The 19933-nt window shown below is 39.7% G+C and overlaps 3 protein-coding genes across 5 annotated transcripts; 1 reads left to right on the forward strand and 2 right to left on the reverse strand.

Annotated features, from left to right (window-relative positions):
• Positions 1 to 1107: 1107 nt before the first annotated feature.
• On the reverse strand, positions 1108 to 3677 carry mdh1b (malate dehydrogenase 1B, NAD (soluble)). Of its 2 annotated transcripts, none has more exons than XM_006804966.2 (10): positions 3604 to 3677; positions 3385 to 3497; positions 3169 to 3303; positions 2940 to 3082; positions 2690 to 2780; positions 2273 to 2615; positions 2035 to 2176; positions 1541 to 1713; positions 1290 to 1429; positions 1108 to 1169 (listed from the first exon to the last, which is right to left on the reverse strand). In XM_006804966.2, exons 1-10 carry the CDS (start codon positions 3623 to 3625, stop codon positions 1131 to 1133), a joined length of 1341 nt encoding a protein of 446 aa, XP_006805029.2. In that variant the 5' UTR covers positions 3626 to 3677; the 3' UTR covers positions 1108 to 1130. The 2 variants fall into 2 exon arrangements, with proteins under 2 accessions (XP_006805029.2, XP_006805028.2); XM_006804965.2 differs by having other exon boundaries at positions 2690 to 2858.
• Positions 3678 to 4068: 391 nt separating this feature from the next.
• fastkd2 (FASTK mitochondrial RNA regulator 2) lies at positions 4069 to 15355 on the forward strand. Of its 2 annotated transcripts, XM_006804964.3 has the most exons (13): positions 4069 to 4238; positions 4460 to 4872; positions 5905 to 6141; positions 6241 to 6344; positions 6444 to 6552; positions 6769 to 6892; positions 8228 to 8367; positions 8488 to 8660; positions 8842 to 8999; positions 9074 to 9310; positions 12846 to 12942; positions 14421 to 14535; positions 14927 to 15355. In XM_006804964.3, exons 2-13 carry the CDS (start codon positions 4489 to 4491, stop codon positions 15050 to 15052), a joined length of 2004 nt encoding a protein of 667 aa, XP_006805027.2. In that variant the 5' UTR covers positions 4069 to 4238; positions 4460 to 4488; the 3' UTR covers positions 15053 to 15355. The 2 variants fall into 2 exon arrangements, with proteins under 2 accessions (XP_006805027.2, XP_087692345.1); XM_087836219.1 differs by having other exon boundaries at positions 4069 to 4872.
• An 811-nt stretch (positions 15356 to 16166) lies between these two features.
• On the reverse strand, positions 16167 to 18968 carry LOC102796915 (T-cell-specific surface glycoprotein CD28). Its single transcript, XM_006804962.2, has 4 exons — positions 18720 to 18968; positions 17618 to 17923; positions 17385 to 17533; positions 16167 to 16502 (listed from the first exon to the last, which is right to left on the reverse strand). Exons 1-4 carry the CDS (start codon positions 18808 to 18810, stop codon positions 16392 to 16394), a joined length of 657 nt encoding a protein of 218 aa, XP_006805025.2. The 5' UTR covers positions 18811 to 18968; the 3' UTR covers positions 16167 to 16391.
• Between the last annotated feature and the right edge of the window lie 965 nt (positions 18969 to 19933).

The following is a 19933-nucleotide window of genomic DNA, read 5'->3' on the forward strand; positions in this document are numbered from 1 at the left end:
GATCATTGATCATCAGCTGTTTTCTCTAATCGGATACTTTCTAGATGGTATTGCATGGTGGATCAAAATCTCATGATAGTTTTCTGCGTTCATAATTCCAAACTTTTTAACAAGCTTTCCAACACCACTGGCCGAAATGCAGCCCAAACCATGACAGAACCTCCGCTGTGTTTTACAGATGAGTGCAAACACTCATTGTTGTGACCTTAAGTATATATTATTGATCTTTTTTACCAAAATTCCACATTTGGATTCATCACTATCAGACCTGTTGCCACTGATTTTCAGTCCAGTTCTTGTGTAATGTGGCATACCTCATCCTTTCCCCTGTTTCTCATTATTAAGAATGGCTTAATGAGGCCGGCCTTCCACTGAGACATTTCTGATGAGGCTTCAGTGAACAGTAGATGTCTTGGACTGAAGAGCCAGATGTATTTCTGCAGGTCATTGCTTGATTTCTCCTATTTCTTAAGGTTATGGTACTGTTCATCGCCTGTAGATATTTGTTATGCCTGTCACTTCTTCCTTTTGTCATTCACTTATCGAGTTTCCTCAAATATTTGAAAGAAATTTTACATTTTCCTCAAGTTATGCCATGTTTTGGGCTAATGGTGCTTTTGGAATCACATTGTTGGTGCAAAAATACTAGTGCTGAAGAAACTCTGGCCCCTTTGGGGAAATAAATAATACACACATATATATTTTATAAAGAAATTTGGGTTGGCTCAAGACTTTTGCACAGTACTGTATATATGCAAGAGCTTGCTTTATGATTACAGGAGAATCATATTCATATTAAACAACATAGTCAAAGCATATGTAAAAGGAGTTGCTTGAAGCCAAAGGGCGGGCTTCTGACTGCTCTGAATTCACTTACTGTTGTGCCACGATGATGTAAGCTTTACACAGATTTCCCTATTTTGTGGTCAAAGTGGGCGGGGCTTACTAGCTAACTGATTTGCCAGAATATTTGAAGAAAATGAGCTAAAACAGCTTGTTTCAGAGAAAAAACCAAGGGCCAGGATAATGTAAACATGGATTTAAAAAAAACATTTGAATGATGAAAAGTCCCGAGATAAAAATATAAAATATAGACGTGGAAATGAGCATGCTTGCTTTAAACAACAGCTTTATTCAGTTGTGCCGCTGTCTGATCCAAACTGCTTTTCCTGAGAAAGAAAAGATAGTATTAATACATTTTTATTAAATTACCTAAATTATGTCAAAATGTTAGCAACATTTTAAGCAACGAGAATGTGCTTCATCTAATATTATTGGTTTAACTTTACCTGCTGCAGTTCACTTGCTGAGAGCTCAAGCCTGTACTTGAGCTCATTTTCAACAGTCAACTCAGACACTACTGACCATTTGCCATCTGTGAAGGTTAATGGAACTGAGAAGACAATGCCAGCAGGGAGACTGTAATGACCTAAAATAACCCCAAAACAATCACATTTTGAAACAAGCTAGATCACACTGAATCAGAGAATCTGAATCGCATTTAAAAATCATTCTGTCACACTGAAAACCAATTCTCAACCTGGGCAAGCTACACCCGAAGACAGAACATCTGGATCAGTAGCACCATTCCAAGCTTTCAAGACAGTGAGGATCCCATTGGCAGCTGATGTGGCGGCTACTTGGCCTGTCTTTGAAGTCACAGCTAGACGCCGCGTGCGTACCAAGTGCTGAAAGTCTGTTTCCAACCATTTCCTGAAAAGGAGAAGAAGATTATGTTGTGTGCCAACACAGGATGGGTTTTTTTCCCATCAGAGCGGGCAGCTTTCTGGACAGATGTATTGTGCAATCAATATTTGCACAGACTGAAATCATGCCAGTGGCTGGCCAGTGTCAGACCTTATCATATTATATTTGTTTACCCTGCTAAAGCTCCAGCTGGGTTGAGCTTACCAATGCGGTAAATCTAGGGCACCAGGAAATAACCACCTTCACGTTTGAACAAGGAGTCTGGAGAATTAAAAGTGCACTGAAAAAAATACAAATTAAGGTCTTTATGTTTCCGTGGTAACAGACCTGTCAGGAAAAATGCTTAGAAGTGGCTGGGAAAAGAAAGCTGGTCCTGTGATTGGCCCATCATGGTTGAAAACTTTTGCCCTCTGCAGGTCAATGTAGAAAGTACCGCTGATATTTCCCCACACTATTACATCTGTAATATCTGCAGGAGAAGACATAAGAATTGATTCATCTTTTATTTCAGGGGCTGGTGCTAAAATGCAACGTGAACACGAGTCAACCAATTCACAGGAGATACCTGACGGCCTCATTCTCATCTTCTTCCCAAGTACAGCCTTGGCTTCGTTCTCCAGTTGAGCTGCAGCAGCGATAAACTGGTGGCTGTCGATGGAGCGTGCACTGTCCACAAGAAGCGAGCACCTCAGGTTGAGAAACGAGTCGCCGGACACGATCACCTTCACCGTCTCCTTGGCTGTTGCATCGATCAGTTGCCCGTATTCTTTGTAGCGCTCTGAGATCACCTTTACCTTCTTCTTCTTTACTTCCTCACCCTCATTTTCTCCATCGTGCCCACCGTCATCTAGAAGGAGGATGACATCTGCCTTCCTGAAGGCTCGCTCCAGATCTGTGCCAGTAGTCACCTGTAAATAAATTTAATGACATGGTTTTGCTTTCCTCTCGATGTGATCAAACAAATAAGTGAGTCTTAGTGCACCTGGTGGAGCATGCTGATTGCCAGCTCCTCGATCTCCAACCTCAGGCTCTGTAACTGCTCCTCGTTTCCCTCAAGGTCCAGCAGGTGGAGGCTGATTGCAGAAACGTTGGGAAACACCTCGGGGGAGAGCAGACTGGGGATCAGGACTTGGCATGTTGGGTTGAGAGCACTATAAAGACACGCTAAAGTCCTTAAAAGTTTCCTAAAAGAGGAAATAGAGTTTTGTCTTTAGCTTTTACAACAGACCCACCCAGTTATCCAAACATGAAGCGGTTGAATAAGACTGGCGCGATGCTGCTCTTCTTTGATGAGATTCATTTTGGCCTCCAGATTCTCTGCTGCAACACTCAGCATCACATTTGTGGTCATGTCTGACGTGATGCCGTAGTAATCCTACACAACCATTGTTCAATTGATGACATTTCCAGTTTTAAAAGTTTAAAAGTTATTGTAGCTGAGAAAATCTATATTTTGCTTACCTGGCAGTGCTCTAGGAAGTCATTGAAGCCCCCCAAGAGCATCCCTTTGCCCCCTTGCTCCACTAGTTCCCTCCAAACCAAAGGGGAGCCCTCGTGTTTCCAGTTATTTTTTTCACACGTGGCCCCCAGCCATTCCTGCCCAGAGAGAGGTCATGTTGAGGTGACAATACGTCCTTAAATTTATATGCCTAAAACGATCGCCTGAAAATATGATACCTTCCATTCATCTGGGAGGATGGAGATCTTATGGATCTTGAAGTCTGGCAAACACTGCTGGAGGGTGTCTGCTAAAAGCTCTGCTTTGGCATAATAAGGGCAGTCTGTTTTTCCTGTTCGAGGTCAAATTGCACAAATTAATGCACGTGTATGTACCGGAAATACTGGCAAATAGAGAGATTAAAGCACAGAGAGATTAAAATGAAATCAAAGCTCTACCGGCGAGTACAAATTTTGCCATGCTGTGCGTCTAGGTGAAAAAGGTTTGTTGCTAGGAGACGGATGGACGGCGTTGCACTTATTTGAGTCCGTGTATGGCAAACCCCAGAATACCAAAGCCACTTTTTGTTACTCCTTTGTCCTTAGAGATCACCACAGCGGGTTGAGTTTTACTTTGGATTGCCTTCCCGATGCAAGCCCTAAGGGATTTGTGTCTTCAGATGGAATCGGACCGGCGACCTTTTGCTTGTCAAACAAATATGAATACCGCCACACAAAATGCAATGACAATAAATAAATACTTATATAAAAGTGTTATATTTTTCGTTAAACATATTTCTACTCCGCTCGTTTAAAATAATATGAAATATTAATATATTAATAATTTGTATATTTGCGGGATTTTATTCTACTATCTTGACAGTACATGTTGACGGGGGGCGGACGAATTATGGCGGTGCACACGGCGCCTACTAGCATGTGTGAGAAAACTTCAATGGACTGGCCTAGCACTGATGAACTCTGTGGTGTCATGTAGCTGTTTATCTCTTTGCTGAACTACGTTTCTCTTCGATTTTTCACGGTCTGGAAACTACAATGCGTCGCTTCGGTATACGTGTTTGTATGCGTCTAAGGTTAGCATCACTTAGCTAAAAGCAGCTAGTCAATGTTTTCATAACTTGAAGGAGGCAGTTTATTGACCTTGTTGACTTTGTAATTAAGCAACATTGGTAGCCACGCATAATTTAAGAGCATTTGTGGCTATGAATGTAAAGTGTCAAGCCATTTAATTTGTAAGAGCAGTGGTATTATTTCTAATTTATTTGTCTCTGTCTCTGTTTATTTTTTTCAATAGTTGCTAGCGCTCTGTGTTATTAAAGAACCATGTCTGTATGGGTGACAGAGGAGGTCATGAGACGGGGCCTGCGCTTTTGCAGCCGCGGGTCTCTTTGGCAACAGCGCAACTTCCTGTTGTCTGCGTCAATCAAGGACTCTTGTTCTCCAGATAAACAGTTCTTCCACCTTTGGAGCCCAAGACAGAGTCAGGCGTGGCTTTCTAGGCGTCCTGTCAGTTCAGTGAGGTTCTATTCACAGGGAGCCAATCATGGAGATGATCTGGAAGATAGGGAGCGTCTTCCCTCTCAACCTGCTGACACAGCATCAGCTGAGAGACAGAGGAAGTCTCCTTTCTTGGAGCTCCTGGAGAGCTGCGGCTCCCCGTCAGACGTGTTAGACCTCACCGGCAAGTACTCGCCCACAGCCCGACAGGTCAGCCACCAGTGTTGGTCAAGTTACTTGAAAAAAGTAATCAGTAATTAATTACTGATTACTTCCCCAAAAAAGTAATCCCGTTACTTTACTGATTACTTATTTTCAAAAGTAATTAATTACTTAGTTACTTAGTTACTTAGTTACTTTTTAAAAACATGATTTACAACCTGAATAGGTGATAAAGCGATAGATCTTTCAGCCCAATTCTACTTTTTCTACATAATCATCATACAAAATGTAATCAAATGGAAAAGTCTCTTTTTAAAACTTGTTTTGTTAGTTTTAATCTTTTACCTTTATGCATGAAGCAAAATTTTAATTATATGCACCATTCTCTGACTTGAAGAAATTAGTTTAACATTTAAACCTATTTTCTGCACATTCCAGCACATAATATATATATATATTGTGTTTACACTCACTCTTTCAGATGCAAGTAAAACACAGCAGAAAATAAATAAAGTCAAAGACTAGCGGTCCTTTTGCTCTATTTTCACCTGTAAAGCAGGAGTAGGGTAGGCGGAGGGTTATCCTGGTGCAGGTGTGCCGCAGCGGTCAGTGGAAGGATACGGCAGTTTCTCTGTGAGTTTCCCATTACGTCGTAGCGCACTCGGTGCTTGCTTGGAAGTTTAGGGGGGTTTTTTTCGCTGTAAAAAGAAGTTTTCTTCCCACGCACAACGGACACTAATGTTTTTGTCACTTTTTATGGAATCAAACTCAAAGTAAGGTCAGTACTTCCACGCTTTAAACGCTGCACGCTCATACTCTCTCCCGCACTCGATATATGATCCATTGTTGATCTGCACACAGCTGTTGTCACGCACGTCGCACTCGCTTACGTCACTGTCATGAGACATTCTCGCAAGAAAATCACGGTTTTAGTAACGCAGTAACGCAGCGTTCCTACGGGAAAGTAACGGTAATCTAATTACCGTTTTTGCAATAGTAATCCCTTACTTTACTCGTTACTTGAAAAAAGTAATCGGATTACAGTAACGCGTTACTTGTAACGCGTTACTGCCCATCTCTGTCAGCCACTGCCTGAACCACATGTGGGCCACCACTAAGAAGATGACAGATGAGCAGCGACGCTACGAGCTGCAGCTGATGTTTGAGCATCCCGCTTTTGACCAGCTGCTGCAGAGGGCCATGAAGATTGTGGCGGACATTCACGACGAGGACGTGACTTACTCTCTCCTGAGTATGATCAACCTGGGCGTTCCCCAACGTAGCCGAGTGGTCCAAACTTTTCTCCGAACCTGCCAGGTAGACGGTCCACGACCACGTGCACAAATTATTCTTCATCTTGGTGATGTTTTTGTTTTTTTTCTGTGCACTCAAATGTCTGTTCTTGTTCACCAACAGGAGAAACTGAATGACTTTGATGAGAAGAGTCTGTCCATCTTGGCCTCCAGCCTGGAGCAAATGGAGGATGGAGCCAATGTTCGTGCGCTCAAGGAGGGCATGAGGTATGAGATCATGGGAAGAAAAAGAAAGTCTAGCCTCAAAGATGCCTTGTATCATAAAGTCACGTGTTACGTTGATTTTTATTTTTTTGTGCGTCTTAGGCTGGTGGTAGAGGCCCGTCTTCCAGGCATAAAGAATGTAATGGCTCTCCAGACCATGATGCGTCTGCTGGGAAAAGATGCCCCAAAGGACCTCAAATGGAAACTAGAGGTCAGTTTTGATCATTTGGCATTCTGTCTCGCTGTTTTTAAATATTCTCCACATTTATGACTGAGCCCTTGCGTGCAGCTGCCCTCAGCTGTGCTTTTTGCATGATATTTGCTTACCTGTGTAATGTACGGCTGAATTAACAGACAATCGTTCAAAAGTATTTAATGTTTAAAAACTGCTGTTACTGAATCTTTTCCGTGTCTGTGCTTCCTCCAGAAAAAGGCCTTATCTATGACAGACCACTTCAGCCTGCCCAACGCCCAATACATGATTTCCACTATGGCCACAATGGGCTTCTTCTCTAAGCCACTGCTGGATGTCTGCAGTAAAAAAATCACGGGTAAATCCTTCTCCACAAGAAAATAATGTCCAGACAGTGTCACCCTGCCCCAGCGTCTAGATGTTGTTGGTGGTGGGAATGAAGCAGATGGGGTGTAGGTTACATTAGTGAGAGCCTGAAAGGTGAAGTGACAGAAGAGGACAAACAATTAAAGCACAGGAAACAGGGCGACTGGCCTAAAGAAGGTGGACAAGAAAAACTGAACGAAGGATAATAGATTAGACCGCCTAGGAAAGCAGGCAGATAAGTGAATACAGGTCGTCTTTATTCAACTTAAGTTTTAATCTTTATTTACCTGTAATCAAATTTTCATACATGTTTGAGTGAGACTGAGGCAGGTGGAAAGGTGAAAATGCAAGGAGCTGAGGTAGTGAAGATAGATGAATTTAAATACTTGTGGTCAGAAAGCAGCAATGGTGGAAAGGGAAGATTTATGAGACAGCAGTGAGACCTGCTATGATGTGTCTCTGACAAAAAGACAGACAGCCGACCTGAAAATGTTAATATCTTCATTTGGAGTGATCAGAATGGACAGGGGTTAGAAATGAGCACATCAGAGGGACAGCTCAGGCTGAGCAGTTTGGAGACAAAGCTAGATAGACAAGACTGAGATGATCTGGGCATGTGCAGAGGAGAAAGAAAGGATGCTGACGATGGAGCTGCCAGACAGGAGACCATTGGTAAGATACATGTATGCAGTGAAGGAGGACACGCAGAGGGTTGTTGTGACACAGGAGGATGGTAGGGATAGAGTGAGACGGAGGCAGGTTATCTGCTGTGGTGGACTTTAAAAGGAGCTGATGTGAGAGAAGAAGAGCTGTGATCTACAATAAGATACACTGCTGTAGGTCAGTTAAAAATAAAATGCTTAAATATGAGAGAAAGAAACCTGCACCAGTGCCTGGACCAACTTTACAATACAGAAGACGACGATGATGATTAAACCAACCTGCTGGTTTAAAGAAACATCATAAGATAAATTTCTACTCTCGGCCATTAAAGTCAGTGTTTGGAAATGCTTATTAAACAAAACACAGCGTACACTGTGAGGCGCTTCAGATTTTCGACACTGTGTTGTAATTTAGCACGAGTACTTCCGATACATGGGCAAAATTCTTGAAGTCAATATGTTTAAATAGACAAATATATACCTTCACTTCATTAACAGTGATGTCAAATCAGTCTTCATTTGGACCTGCTAATAACCAGAAATAGCTGGTAAACAGGTGATGATTGTAGAAATTACAAGAATTATATTTATTGTGGATTAATTAAAAAAGCGCCTTAAATTTAATTTAACGATTTTCCTTTTCCTACTCCCGACTTCTGTGTTAGAGAACATCCATGGTATCCCCTTCAACAGAATATTTAAATTGCTGCAGTCCTGTAGGGAGCTCCGCTACAGAGACGTTCATCTGCTCACCAGCATTTCGGACTATGTCGCTTCCTCACTGGACATTTGGACCAACAAACAGGTGACAGCTATCTTCTGACCGGCCTTCTTGTCCAAATAGTAAATACGAGGTTTCAGGAAGAGGAACTAAAAACATCACACATGACATTTATTACTGCTCCACTTCTTTCTTTCTGTTTAGCTGCTTCTCTTTCTGTCTGTGTTCGAGAACCTTGTCTTCTGCCCTGCTGCTCTGATGGATGCTTATGCTGACAAAGTGATCGCCAACCCTGACGTCCTAACACTTAAAGACCTGCTCTGTGTCCTCAAGGTGTACTCCTCTCTGAGCTACGATCTGCAGGACAGAAGACAACAGTACGTAAACCATTTGTCTCATCCAAATGTGTCCCTGTGGCTGTAGACATGGAGTAGAGGTTCAGGGAGAACAGTGTGCATGTTTTAGTTTTCTGGTTTTTGAACTGTAAAATAAACACATTTTCCTCGTCTGTGACTGAATTACTGTTGCTTGTCTTTGTTGGGTTTCTTGCTGCTGCAGGTTTCTCGATAGTCTGAGCAGAGTCCTGATCTCCTATTTGCCCAAAATATCTGCGTTTGAGTTGTTGAAGGCCGTTTACTGCCTCTGTCTGTTGGGCCACTTCCCTTACGCACCACTGGAGCAGCTTCTGCAGAGCAGTGTGCTGGAAAAGCTTGCAGGTAAAACAGTTCACTTTGACTGCTCTTGTCTTACACCTGGGTTCGTGGCCTTCACCTGCTCCTTTTCTCCTCAGGTTCGAAGTTTCCAAAGAGCCAGGAGAGAATGTTTCAGACGGTGGACGTGTGCCTGCGTGTTGACCGTCCTCCTCTTCCTCAGCCCCTAACTGTTCCTGCATCAGTCCTGGGAGACCCCACCCCCAGCACTCCATCGGTCAACCCGAGGCTCTTGCTGGACTTGCAGAGTCTGCTGGAGGATCAGGTGCATATGATGCTACAGGAGGGGGTGATGGTGGAGAATTTGTACTTCATAGGTAAGACAAATTTGAGAAAAGAATTTAAAAAATGAACATTTCAGCACCATACTGGATACTTGAACTGTCTTGCTATAGACAAGCTTTTCAAGTGAAGGCAGTTTTATCATTATAACATATTGTATCCATAAAGGAAACTCAAAGTATTTGACATACTGTATTAAAATGTTGCGAAAAAGGCAAATGGAAATTTGATGGTGCAAAAAAATAAAACAAACAAACAAAAAAATTACAGGTAAGTCTAAAGTGGCAGTTTGATCTAAATGCAGACTTGCTTATTTTTCTTCTATACAGTTTAATCTTTCTAGAGCGGGATGTGAAACTCATTTTACCACTTGCAGCCCACTTTGATCCTAAGTAGTCCAGACCAGCGAAACGCCCCTTTTTGTTGTTTGAATGAAGTGTAACTACGTTTAATCCCTAAAGAAGTGCAATTTCAAATATACGTGTCAGCTGTTTTACACAATAAAAAAGCACTGCTGTAAAGAAAATCGGGCTTGAATTGTAATAAATAAATGTGTTTAAAAAATTATGAACGTTTTTGTGAATTCAAGGCAGAGGGCATTTCCGGCCTCTCTGCCTTGTGTTTGACACAATTTTTCAAAAGTGTTTTTGTATGAAATGGTCACTTTTGGAGATATCATCTTTAGAAAAATCAGTTTTTTCTTGAATATAATGGAACTGATGGGCTCAAAGTGCCATTATAAAAAAAGAAGGCCCAGTGTACCCAGTTTGCTGTTCACTACATAAATTGGTTCCCATTTAAATTTAGATTCTGAATTAAAGCAACAATGTGTCTTTCCAGACAAAATGACCCAATAATGCAAATGATTCTACAGAGCTTATTGTGAGCACTTTACATAGAAACGTCTTCATGCGCCATCCAGAAGAAACTTGCAGCTCAGCCAAGGAGGCTGTTAGAGCTGTTGTCCTGAACGTTCTCCTGTTCAGCTCATGTCTGTTGCGCTTTTTTCAAGTTTCATTGTTTTTTGTTTTTGCTTTTTTCCCTTGTTTCTGTAGTTTTTTCCATTTCAACTGGGTTTTATTCAACTTCCATTATTGTTTTTCAATATTTCCATTGTGTCTTTTTAACTTTTGTTCTGTTCTTTCTACTTGCGTTGGGTCTTATTCAATCTCTGTTAGTTTTATTCAACTTATTTTCATTTTTGCTATTTTCATTGTTTTTTTTTTTATTCAAGTTCTCTTGCTTTTTTCCTATTTGTTATTTTTTTAACTTTCATTCTATTCTTCAGACTTCCATTGTGTTCTTTTCAACCTGTTTGTTTGTATTCTCTCTATATTGTGTTTATCCTGTTACTATTGTGTTCTTTTCAACTTGTTGTTTTTATTTCTATTTCCATTTTCCTTGCATTTTGTTTAACTTCCATTGTGTTTTTTTCTACTTCATTGTGTTGTATTTAGCTTATATTGCTTTTTCTATTTTGGTTGTGTCTTTTTCTACTTACTCTGTGTTAATTAAGCTTTCAATGTTTTAATTCCGTCAACTTCTGTTGGGTTTTTTGGAATTTTTTTGTGGTTTTATTCAATTTCTATTCTGTTTTTCTTACTTCCATTTTATTCAACTGTTGTTGGGGTTTTTTATATTTCTGTTGTCTTCTCCCCCCCACCCCCAATTCCTTCATTTTACTCAACTTCTGTTGGGTTTTTTTTAATTTTTTTTTATTGCCATACTGTTGTTTTTTCTATTTCTGTTGTGCCTTTTATACTTTTGCTGTTCCATTAAGCTTTTATTGTTTTGTTTTGTTTTGTTTTTCTTCTCCCATTAAATTCTGTTCTGTTTTTCTTATTTCTATTCTGTTTTATTCAACTTTCATTGTATTTTTCTACTTACGTTAGGATTTTCTTTCCACAATTCAATTGTGGGGTTTTCCCTCTATTTTCATTGTTTTTGTCAACTTCAGTTATATTTTTTGCTACTTCTGTTGTGTTTTTCTAATTGACATTCTCAATTTTTCAAATTTGCTCATTTTTTCTTATGTAGTTTTTTCCCCGTTTGTATTTGACTTGTGTTATTTTTTTTCTTAATTCTGTTGTTTGTTTTTCTATTTCTGTAGTGTTTTCTTATTTCCAATCTGTTTTATTCAACTTTTGTTTGACTTTTTTTTCTACATTTTTTTTTCTACTGTGTTTTATTCAAAATCCATTGTTTTTGTTTTTTGTTGTTATCTTTTAGGGGGGAGGTGGGGGTACTCTTGTCACTTTCCGTTGTGTGTGTGTGTGTGTGTGTGTGTGTGTGTGTGTGTGTGTGTTTTAACTTGTTTTTGTTTCTGTTTCTGTTATATGTTATTGAACTTGTGCTTTTTTCTGTTTCCATTGTGTTTTGTTCAACATTGTTTTTCAGGTTTTGGTTAAAGGATGTTTGACCTCTCAGGGCCACCGCAGAGCTCAGCCATGAACTATGTTAACATCTTATCAGAGAATAGAGTTTTGTTTTAAGACTAATTTTGACCTGACCCATGTCTTTTCAATTTCTGTTGTGTTTTTTGCTTATGCTGTGTTTTATTAGTCTTTTACTGTTTTCGTTTTTACTTCAGTCAACTTTTTTTGTTTTGTCTAACTTCTGTTCTGTTTTTTATTCAACTTTCATTGTGGGTTTTTTTCTAATTTTGTTTTGTTCAACCTCTGTTCTTATTTTCTTATTTATTTGTAACTTCTGTTGTTTGTATTTCTATTTCTGTTGTATTTTTTCCATCTTTCATTGTTATGTTGAGCCATGATGGTTTCTTAAAGCTAAATGTTCAGAATGAGAGCGATCATACAGAAAAGAATTGCAACTTGAAAATGCAACAAGTTTAGGAGACATTTCGTCTTGAGGCATTACTGCTGTCACTTTAGATCAGATTTTACAGAGTAAAAGAAAGAAAGAAAGGAGAAAAGTCATAAAACCCTGAGTTTAAATGGGAGCTAATTTCAGTAGATGGCAGCATAATGGCAAAAACCCATTAGATCATATCAAGTTTGATGTCAGGGCACCACCAGCTAAGCATTTCCTGCTGATCTGAGAGCCTCGGCAGGCTTTCATTTCATAAATGACACATTTATAGATGAACAGAAGGCCTTAAATTAACTTCTGTGTGTAAGTGGAAGCCAGTGAAACACAAGAACTGGAGTAAAATTTGACAGAAAAAGGATTCAAACCTTTGAGCAGATGAAATTAAGCAAGACTGAGAAAAACACTGGCTCTTAAAAACAACAGTATGTGGTCTCCTCGGGGCCCAAATTCTTGCAAGCACAATGCAGGTTGTCATTAAAGAAGTCGTTGTAGCAAAACAGCGAGAAACAAAGTTCTGTCCCAGACTTTGTAAATATGTGGCAGAATTCACAAAAAATCTCTTAAATGTAAAAAATAAGAAAACTATTCAATTTGAAAATTTCAGTATCTGACATGTTGGGTTTTTTTTCCATCAGACATAAAGCCCTGACTTTTTTGTCACAACCAGCTTCTCTATATTCTCGGTTTAACCTGCTTTTGAAACTGTGATGCCACCAAACGTCTGTGTCTGCTGTCTCCCAGACGCTGCTGTAACCAAACCTACGCCAAACCAAACCTCTGTGTGTGAAGCACGCATCGGTGGAGGGGAAGGGTGTTCTCCAGCAGAGAGCAGTGAGCGGTAAGCTTGCTGCTGACAGCATCACTGCATGCATGTCTCGAACGCACGTAAAGTCGTGTTTAAGTTCCTCATATTGTTCTTGATTTAATTGTGCTTATGCAACATTTTTTGAAATGAAGGCAGGTGAAGAGGATGTTGGGACTTTTCTGTTCCTCCAGTGTCGGGCACTGACGTAACTATATTGCGTGATTGGTAATATCTGACTGAGCTTGCAGCAAAGCACCATGAATCTCGTTTTCAAACTAAGACAAGCATGTAAAGACCTCATTCAGGCACGCAAAAGCAGTCTTTGAAAGCAAATACATCAAGCAGGAGTGCATGCTTTGTTTGCTCTCTTTGAACACCGTTATGTATTACAGGCGATACTTTACCGCCTCTTTTAAGCATATTTCCATTCTTGGCTTTCAGGCACTTCTTTGAAATAAGCAGCTGAAACTGAAAAATATGTGTTGTGGAAATCTTCACCTTCTTAAATTGGACACGTTGTTGGAAAAATGTGTGCAACTACTGTATTCAACCTTTTTACATGGACTACAGACTTTCCTAAAATTGCATGTGTTCAATCATGTAGGATACATGTAGATTAATATTAATATTTTTATTAAAACTTGAAGTTTGAAACTTGAAGTTTAACTTTGCATTGACATTTTTTGTGTTTTTTGACATTTTTATGTCCATCTGAACTTTTTTTTTTTTTTTTTTAATGTCCACTTTCTTTATGGTGATGCAGGTTTTAATGTCTATTTTTGTTTAGCCCTGGGGGGGGGTTCCTGAGCTATACTTTATATTCTTCATATTATAGTAAAATAATGTGCAAAATAAGTTTTTTATAATTTTTTCCCACTGTGCTGCAGCAGCCAAAACTACTTCCAGTAAAACAGCACAGCTAAAAATAAACAACCTCAATATTGTCCAAAAGTAAATAAATGAATAGAAATAAACATAAAAATGTATATAATGAGGGGGTTTTACAGGTAGAAGTCTAAAAAATGCATACAGGTTTTTTGGTACAATGTAAAGGTTATGTGTTATCTGTTTCTGCTGACATAATCGATGTTACTGAAAGTATCAGAGCGTAATCAGAACTATCCATCTGTTATTTATTTCCATACAGCACAGGCGCGTTCATTTATTGGAACTGAGTCAAACTATTGATTAAAACTGAATCAGCTCTTTTAAATTCTGCTTCGTTGAAATTTTTTTGTCTGGACTTTACAGATGGTTTATTTAGTCAGTAAAGTAATTAAAGGAAAGAATAGATGTCAACATCAATGAAAAGTAAAATCCTAATATCAGATTCATGCTGAGTAAAGCAGATAAAGTCAGAAAGAACACATTGATTTTCATCAGTGACAATAAACCCATAATCTTCTCCATCTGTCAGTTTTCAGATTTTTGTCTCCCAGTGATTTTATTCAAATTTTGACCTTTTTTTTTCTTTTTGATAAAGCTGACAAATCATTCTCTTTATTTCCCAGAATTGCAGTAATGTATGCACCGCAATCTGGTTTTTGTTACGGCACGTCCAATCCCCGTGGTCCGCTGGCTGTGAAGATTCGCCATCTGAAGATCCTGGGATATAACTCTGTCCTGGTGAGCCTTTGGCACCTTCAGAAAATAATGTCGCACTCACATTTTTGCACAATCTCTGCTTATTTTACTTCTAAACCTTTTTGCAGCTCATGACTAACGCCTGTGTTTACATATCCAAATCTAACGGATACGTTAGGTTTAAAAAGCAGAACATTGCTAATGTATGGCTGCACTGCATTACCTGTTTATTAGAATTCAGGTCTCTTATTTCCTATACTTGTATCATATGTTTAAACTACTAAAATTAAGAAGAGAAAGTCAAATCAGATTCAGATTTTCAGATTTGCTCCCTGTAGATTTTAATGGTAGGTTATTCTCTCTCGATTGTAGTGCAAGTAATGGAAGAAGTATCGGAGTGGATGATTTACATGATCCTAATCCTATTTTCCAGGTAACGGAGCAGGACCTGCAGTCTGTATCCGAGGAAGCGAGGATAGATTTCCTCAGGGAACGGATTTTTCCACAACACCACAGACCCGAAACGCAGCCTGATGAAAAGGAGCACCTGCGATCTTAGAGCCAGATGTCAGCGTTAAATGGAAGGAAAGAGGCTAATCATCATGATGATAGACAGGTTTTGTTCTAGTATTTAAGAAGGAGAAAATATATGAAAGTTTTTAAAATGACTGTTTAGCTTTGGATGCATTTAGCTAAAGAAAGATGAGGGACACGTGAAGAGCAAATACACACTTTGAACGGCCGTTCAAAATGAAGAGTAAAACTCTTTTGTTTCCATTAGTAGATTGTTTCATCTGTGCGCACATAGTAGGACATCATTTTGTATTTTTTTTAATTAAAAAGATGCTGAAAAGAGTTAAAAGTGATTCTCTGGTTGCATGAAAGTAACTTTGCTGATTTCAGATAAGTTTTTACTGAAAACCTGAACTTTTCTGTGCTTACGCCTCCAGTTTTTTTTTTTTTTTTTAAAGGGTGCCCTTCTTCATAGAAGAATTGAGTGTGTGGGAGGTAAAAAAAAATCTTTTATAGTCAGCATTCGTTTTTAATCATTGCTTAAAGCCCTAAAAATTGTTTCAAGGCCTAACAGAAACTATGTCTATCTCGCTCATGCTTGCGGTAGCTGTTGAGTAAGCCCTGCTACTGAATAAAACCAGTGAAACCCGGTGCGAGCGCCTGCAGTGACTGCACAGAAAGTGCAAGGTGAGCAAGGTAAAGGTGGCGTCCCTTTGAAGCTGCTACATCTGCAGAGTGCACGACGGGTAAAAAAGAAAGGAAAAACTAAGAGCGAGGAAGGCAGGAAATTGTGCACGTTGTTATTGTTTCAAGTATCGGGCTTTCATCAGCCCCGGCGATATCAGCTCTTTGAGAGAGATGTAAAACTAAGAGCTCGCTGAAGTGAAAGAGAAGTCAAACACTTTAATAACAGCTCGCATGACATTTAGATTCTTGATGCTGCGGTTTTGTGAGTTCTCTTTAACAGATTGAGCGTCCGTACTATAGCACATTGATTTATGCTTCAAATGTGGTTAAGTCCCCTCAATCAGACACCACCTTCTGTTTCGACCACAAAGATAGGGGTTCCCAATTACATGTATGTGTGTGTGTGTGTGTGAGAAAAAGCGAGACAGGCAGACTTAGTAACTGAAACAGGAAGTGAGCAAAACCAGAAACCCAGGGTGTGTGTGTTGTTGTTTTTTTAGTTTTAATACAGCCATTGCTTTAAAGAAAAATGCTACTTTTGCTGTGTAGGTACAGATTTACTACAGTGTTGACAATGAAATATGAAAACACAAAAAACAAACCTCACAATTATGTGTTTGACAAAAATAAGCTACAGCGAGGACAGCCTGATTGTTTAGGTCTAAACTAAAGCTGTGCAAAATGATCCGATGAAGTCGTTAGAAGTGTCTTTGTATATTCTGAAGACCTTTTTTCTTCTTGCGGTCCCTGGGCGCTCTGGGTTTTGTGTTCATGTAGTCACTCTGGTTTTCTGTGTTCTTCAACTTGAGCTGCAAGAGATGGAAAGAGAGATGAGCAACTGTCTCAGAGACGGAAAGGGAAACGAATGTTAATGTTAATGGAGAACACCTTCAATTTGAACGTTTTAAACGAAAAACAAAAATAAATCTTCTTCATACTATGCAGGGGGGAGGGTTGTGCCTTTTTTCCTAAAATCTGACAAAAAATAGTCAATTCTAAAATGTACAAAAGGCTTAGGATTTGTCTATTGGCTGGATAGAAATGTGTAAAACTAACAAGAACACAACAAAATGTTTCTCTTGCAGTTGATAAAAGACGATAAATGTTGAACATTAAGTAAATATGCCAAGGTTAGCACACCGTATCGGCCCTAACAAGGCGTTGCCACGGTGAAAAGCTCCGCGTATTTGATTTGGCAGAATTTTATGACTGATATCTTTCCTGACCCAAATACCGAGGGATTTGTTTCTCCTCCCAGTCTTTTGTGTGTTAGGTGAATATAACACACATGGATCTGCCGTTGCAGATACATCAAAATCAATGTATTTTTTTTTCTCTGACACAAAAAAATCTACTTGTTTTTGTCTCTTTAAAACAAACACTTATGAAATAGTCATTCAGAAATAGTGTTACATGACAGTTCATCCACTGCAACACCTGCAGCACATGTAGCAGAGTAGCATCGGAGCAGATTCAAATGGGTCATCAGTGTTTGTGCGTAGCAGACTAGTAAACCTCAATGTGTCCTTGTTTTGGCGTTGCTGTCGTGTATATTCACATGTAAAGAAAGTACATTTTCACTCATAAACTTGCAGTATTGGCCAGGCTTCAGTAAAAATTAAGATAATTTGCTACAAACGACTGTTTTGAGCTCTATTTTTTCTCTTCCTTGTGGATCAAGGATATCTTACCCAGTTAAGCAGTGCAATGATGGTGACTGTTACACCGTAGATACTGACAACTGCAATCACCACTATCCAAATCCATGGAAATTCTTGGCATGTGTTTGGTGCGACTCCTGTGGAATTGAGTGGGGGTGTCGGGCACTGGTGAGGGAATTCTGCAAGAAGCATATTCAGGAAGTGTTTAGTGTACTGCACTGTGAATTACAGACTGTTTAAAACCTTCTTTAGGACTCTTTTACCTATTACAAGCACAGGATTGCCATCTTCTTTTGTAAGAGGAGGAGGGTACGTCTTTGTGATGTTGCATCTGTACAGTCCTCTGATATTGTGTTCTAATTTGACTGTGAAAAACCAATGTGATCCATTTGTGTGCAGTTCCACAGCATCCCACTTCATCCCAGTGCAATTCCTTTGATGTTTGCACGTATGGTCGTATATTATGTCTTTATCTTTCAGAAGGTAAAACGAAATTTCTGCATCCTCGGACAGTATCAACGGGCACGTTACAGTCACGTTGTCATTTGCAGAGTCATGAAGCGTCAATCCTGGAGAGAGAATTGTGAGAATTGGTGTGATCATAAATACCTGTTACACGTGGCATGTTATACTTTTTAAAAAAAATCCTTTGTTTGCTTAAGTTAACTTGATCTAAGGCTCGGAAAAGTACCGCCAGTAACCAGCACCAAACGCTTGGCAGAGGAAACGGCTTCATAGAGCCAGAGCTCCTGCAAAGATTCAGACATTTGCATTTAATTCCCCTTACTGAAATTCAGGCTTTGAAACCAGTCATTTCAGAGCAGCTCCTCCCCCGCATGGAATTTGTTTGATATCAGCACATTTACCTCTTTCGGCCAAACTCACATTTCACATGAAAAACAAGATGTGTGATACAAATGGCAGACTTGAGTCAGACGCACATTTAGCACTGTAACACATGAACCACATACAGTTTTGGTGACGTATCTGTTGCATGGATATATGTTGAAACACACGCTTCCTGAACTACGGCATTTGTCGATTTAAGGACGATCTCGGGCGCCACACGGATAAATGTGTGTGTTGTTTTAAAATTTAACCCCTATGTGTTTTATGTGTCTTAACCACAAAACAAAAACTCGAGAGCTGCTGAAATCTCAAGCCAGGATACGTACTTACACAAGTGATGTAGTTCAGCAATCTAAAGGCATTAAATACTCAAGTACTACTGCAGTACTCATTAGAGTTTGAACCTCAGTGTTTACAAATGAAAACAAGAAGTTTTGTTGTCCCTACGTGTGCACAGATCAACTTGCAATAATTAATAATAATGCTCATGGTGTAATCATAATAAAGTCCACTTACTGCTCCAATCACTCTTGGAGTCACTTTGATCCTGAGTACCATGTGATGACTTGCAAACCAGAAGGCACATGAACATCCATGAAATCCTCATTTTCTGCAGCAAGGGTGGGAATTTGCCTCCAGTAGAATGATGCCCCCAAGGCTTCCCCTCATCACCTAAAACCTCCGAGCTCCTCCAAGCAAACCTGCACGAAAAAAAATCTGATCTGTTACTCCGATAACATCACGCACGTGTTCTTTTGACTGCAATGCCTTCTATCCTCTCTGCTTCTGACTAAAAACACTCCCACACAGTGCAGCAGTGACGGAGGCTCACATACACACCCTCTCTTGACAGAAAACATCCTGTGGCAAAAAAAAACGCCTCCTCCACTGAAGTTTCTGCTGTTTCCCAGAGTTTGTAACCTTTTATGCCATCAGCGTGCTTAACTTTAGTTTTGTTGGTCGTGTAGAGCGAGCTAAACTCAGGTTTTGTGTTTTGAACAATAACATGGAACGGGTGTTAACATTAACATCTGATCTGTAGTAGGGTAATAAGACTTGTGCTGCTCCTCTTGTGAAGGTGGGGCGTTCAATAGTGCGATGACCTTGTTTCACCTGAGAAAATTTACTGAACAGGATTTTTTTTAAAAATTAAAATGCACTGGCAGGTACTGAAGTGGTTCGTGTGAGAGCCAAAGTGTGATTACAGGAAAGGCTGACTGGCAGAGAAAAAGGCACTTAGGAGAAGTCTGTACACTGTATGAGTCACAGTCGGTGTATGGCACAGTCAGTGACACAGTTACTGTTTTAAGGAGGGAAAAAAACGTGTGAATGTGCTGTGCCATACAGGTTTCTTGTCAGTACATTGTAACTGTTTCCCAAGAGGGATTACCAAAACCTGAGATTAAAATTTTTAAAAAGCCACACATCCACAGAAGCTGTAATTTAGGTGCAATGTATTCTCTTGTCCACTAGATGGCCACATAACATTTAAATCCGACCCCAATCTTCTTCCAGCGTAACAGGTTATGGGAAATGGTTATTAAGTTGCTTTTCTTTTTGTATATGCAGATAAGCATAGCTTCTAGGCATTAATAGGCGTCAATGGCACAATGGTAACTATTTATTTTGTTTGCTGACACATTCACATGGGACAATATTCACATAAATCAGGAATTTTAGCTCAAAAGATGCCTGAGAGGCTGGAAGGGTGGACGGATTGGGAATCTAAT

This window comes from Neolamprologus brichardi, chromosome 23, assembly GCF_056152115.1.
Source record: "Neolamprologus brichardi isolate AB-2024 chromosome 23, ASM5615211v1, whole genome shotgun sequence".
NCBI classification, from domain to species: Eukaryota; Metazoa; Chordata; class Actinopteri; order Cichliformes; family Cichlidae; genus Neolamprologus; species Neolamprologus brichardi.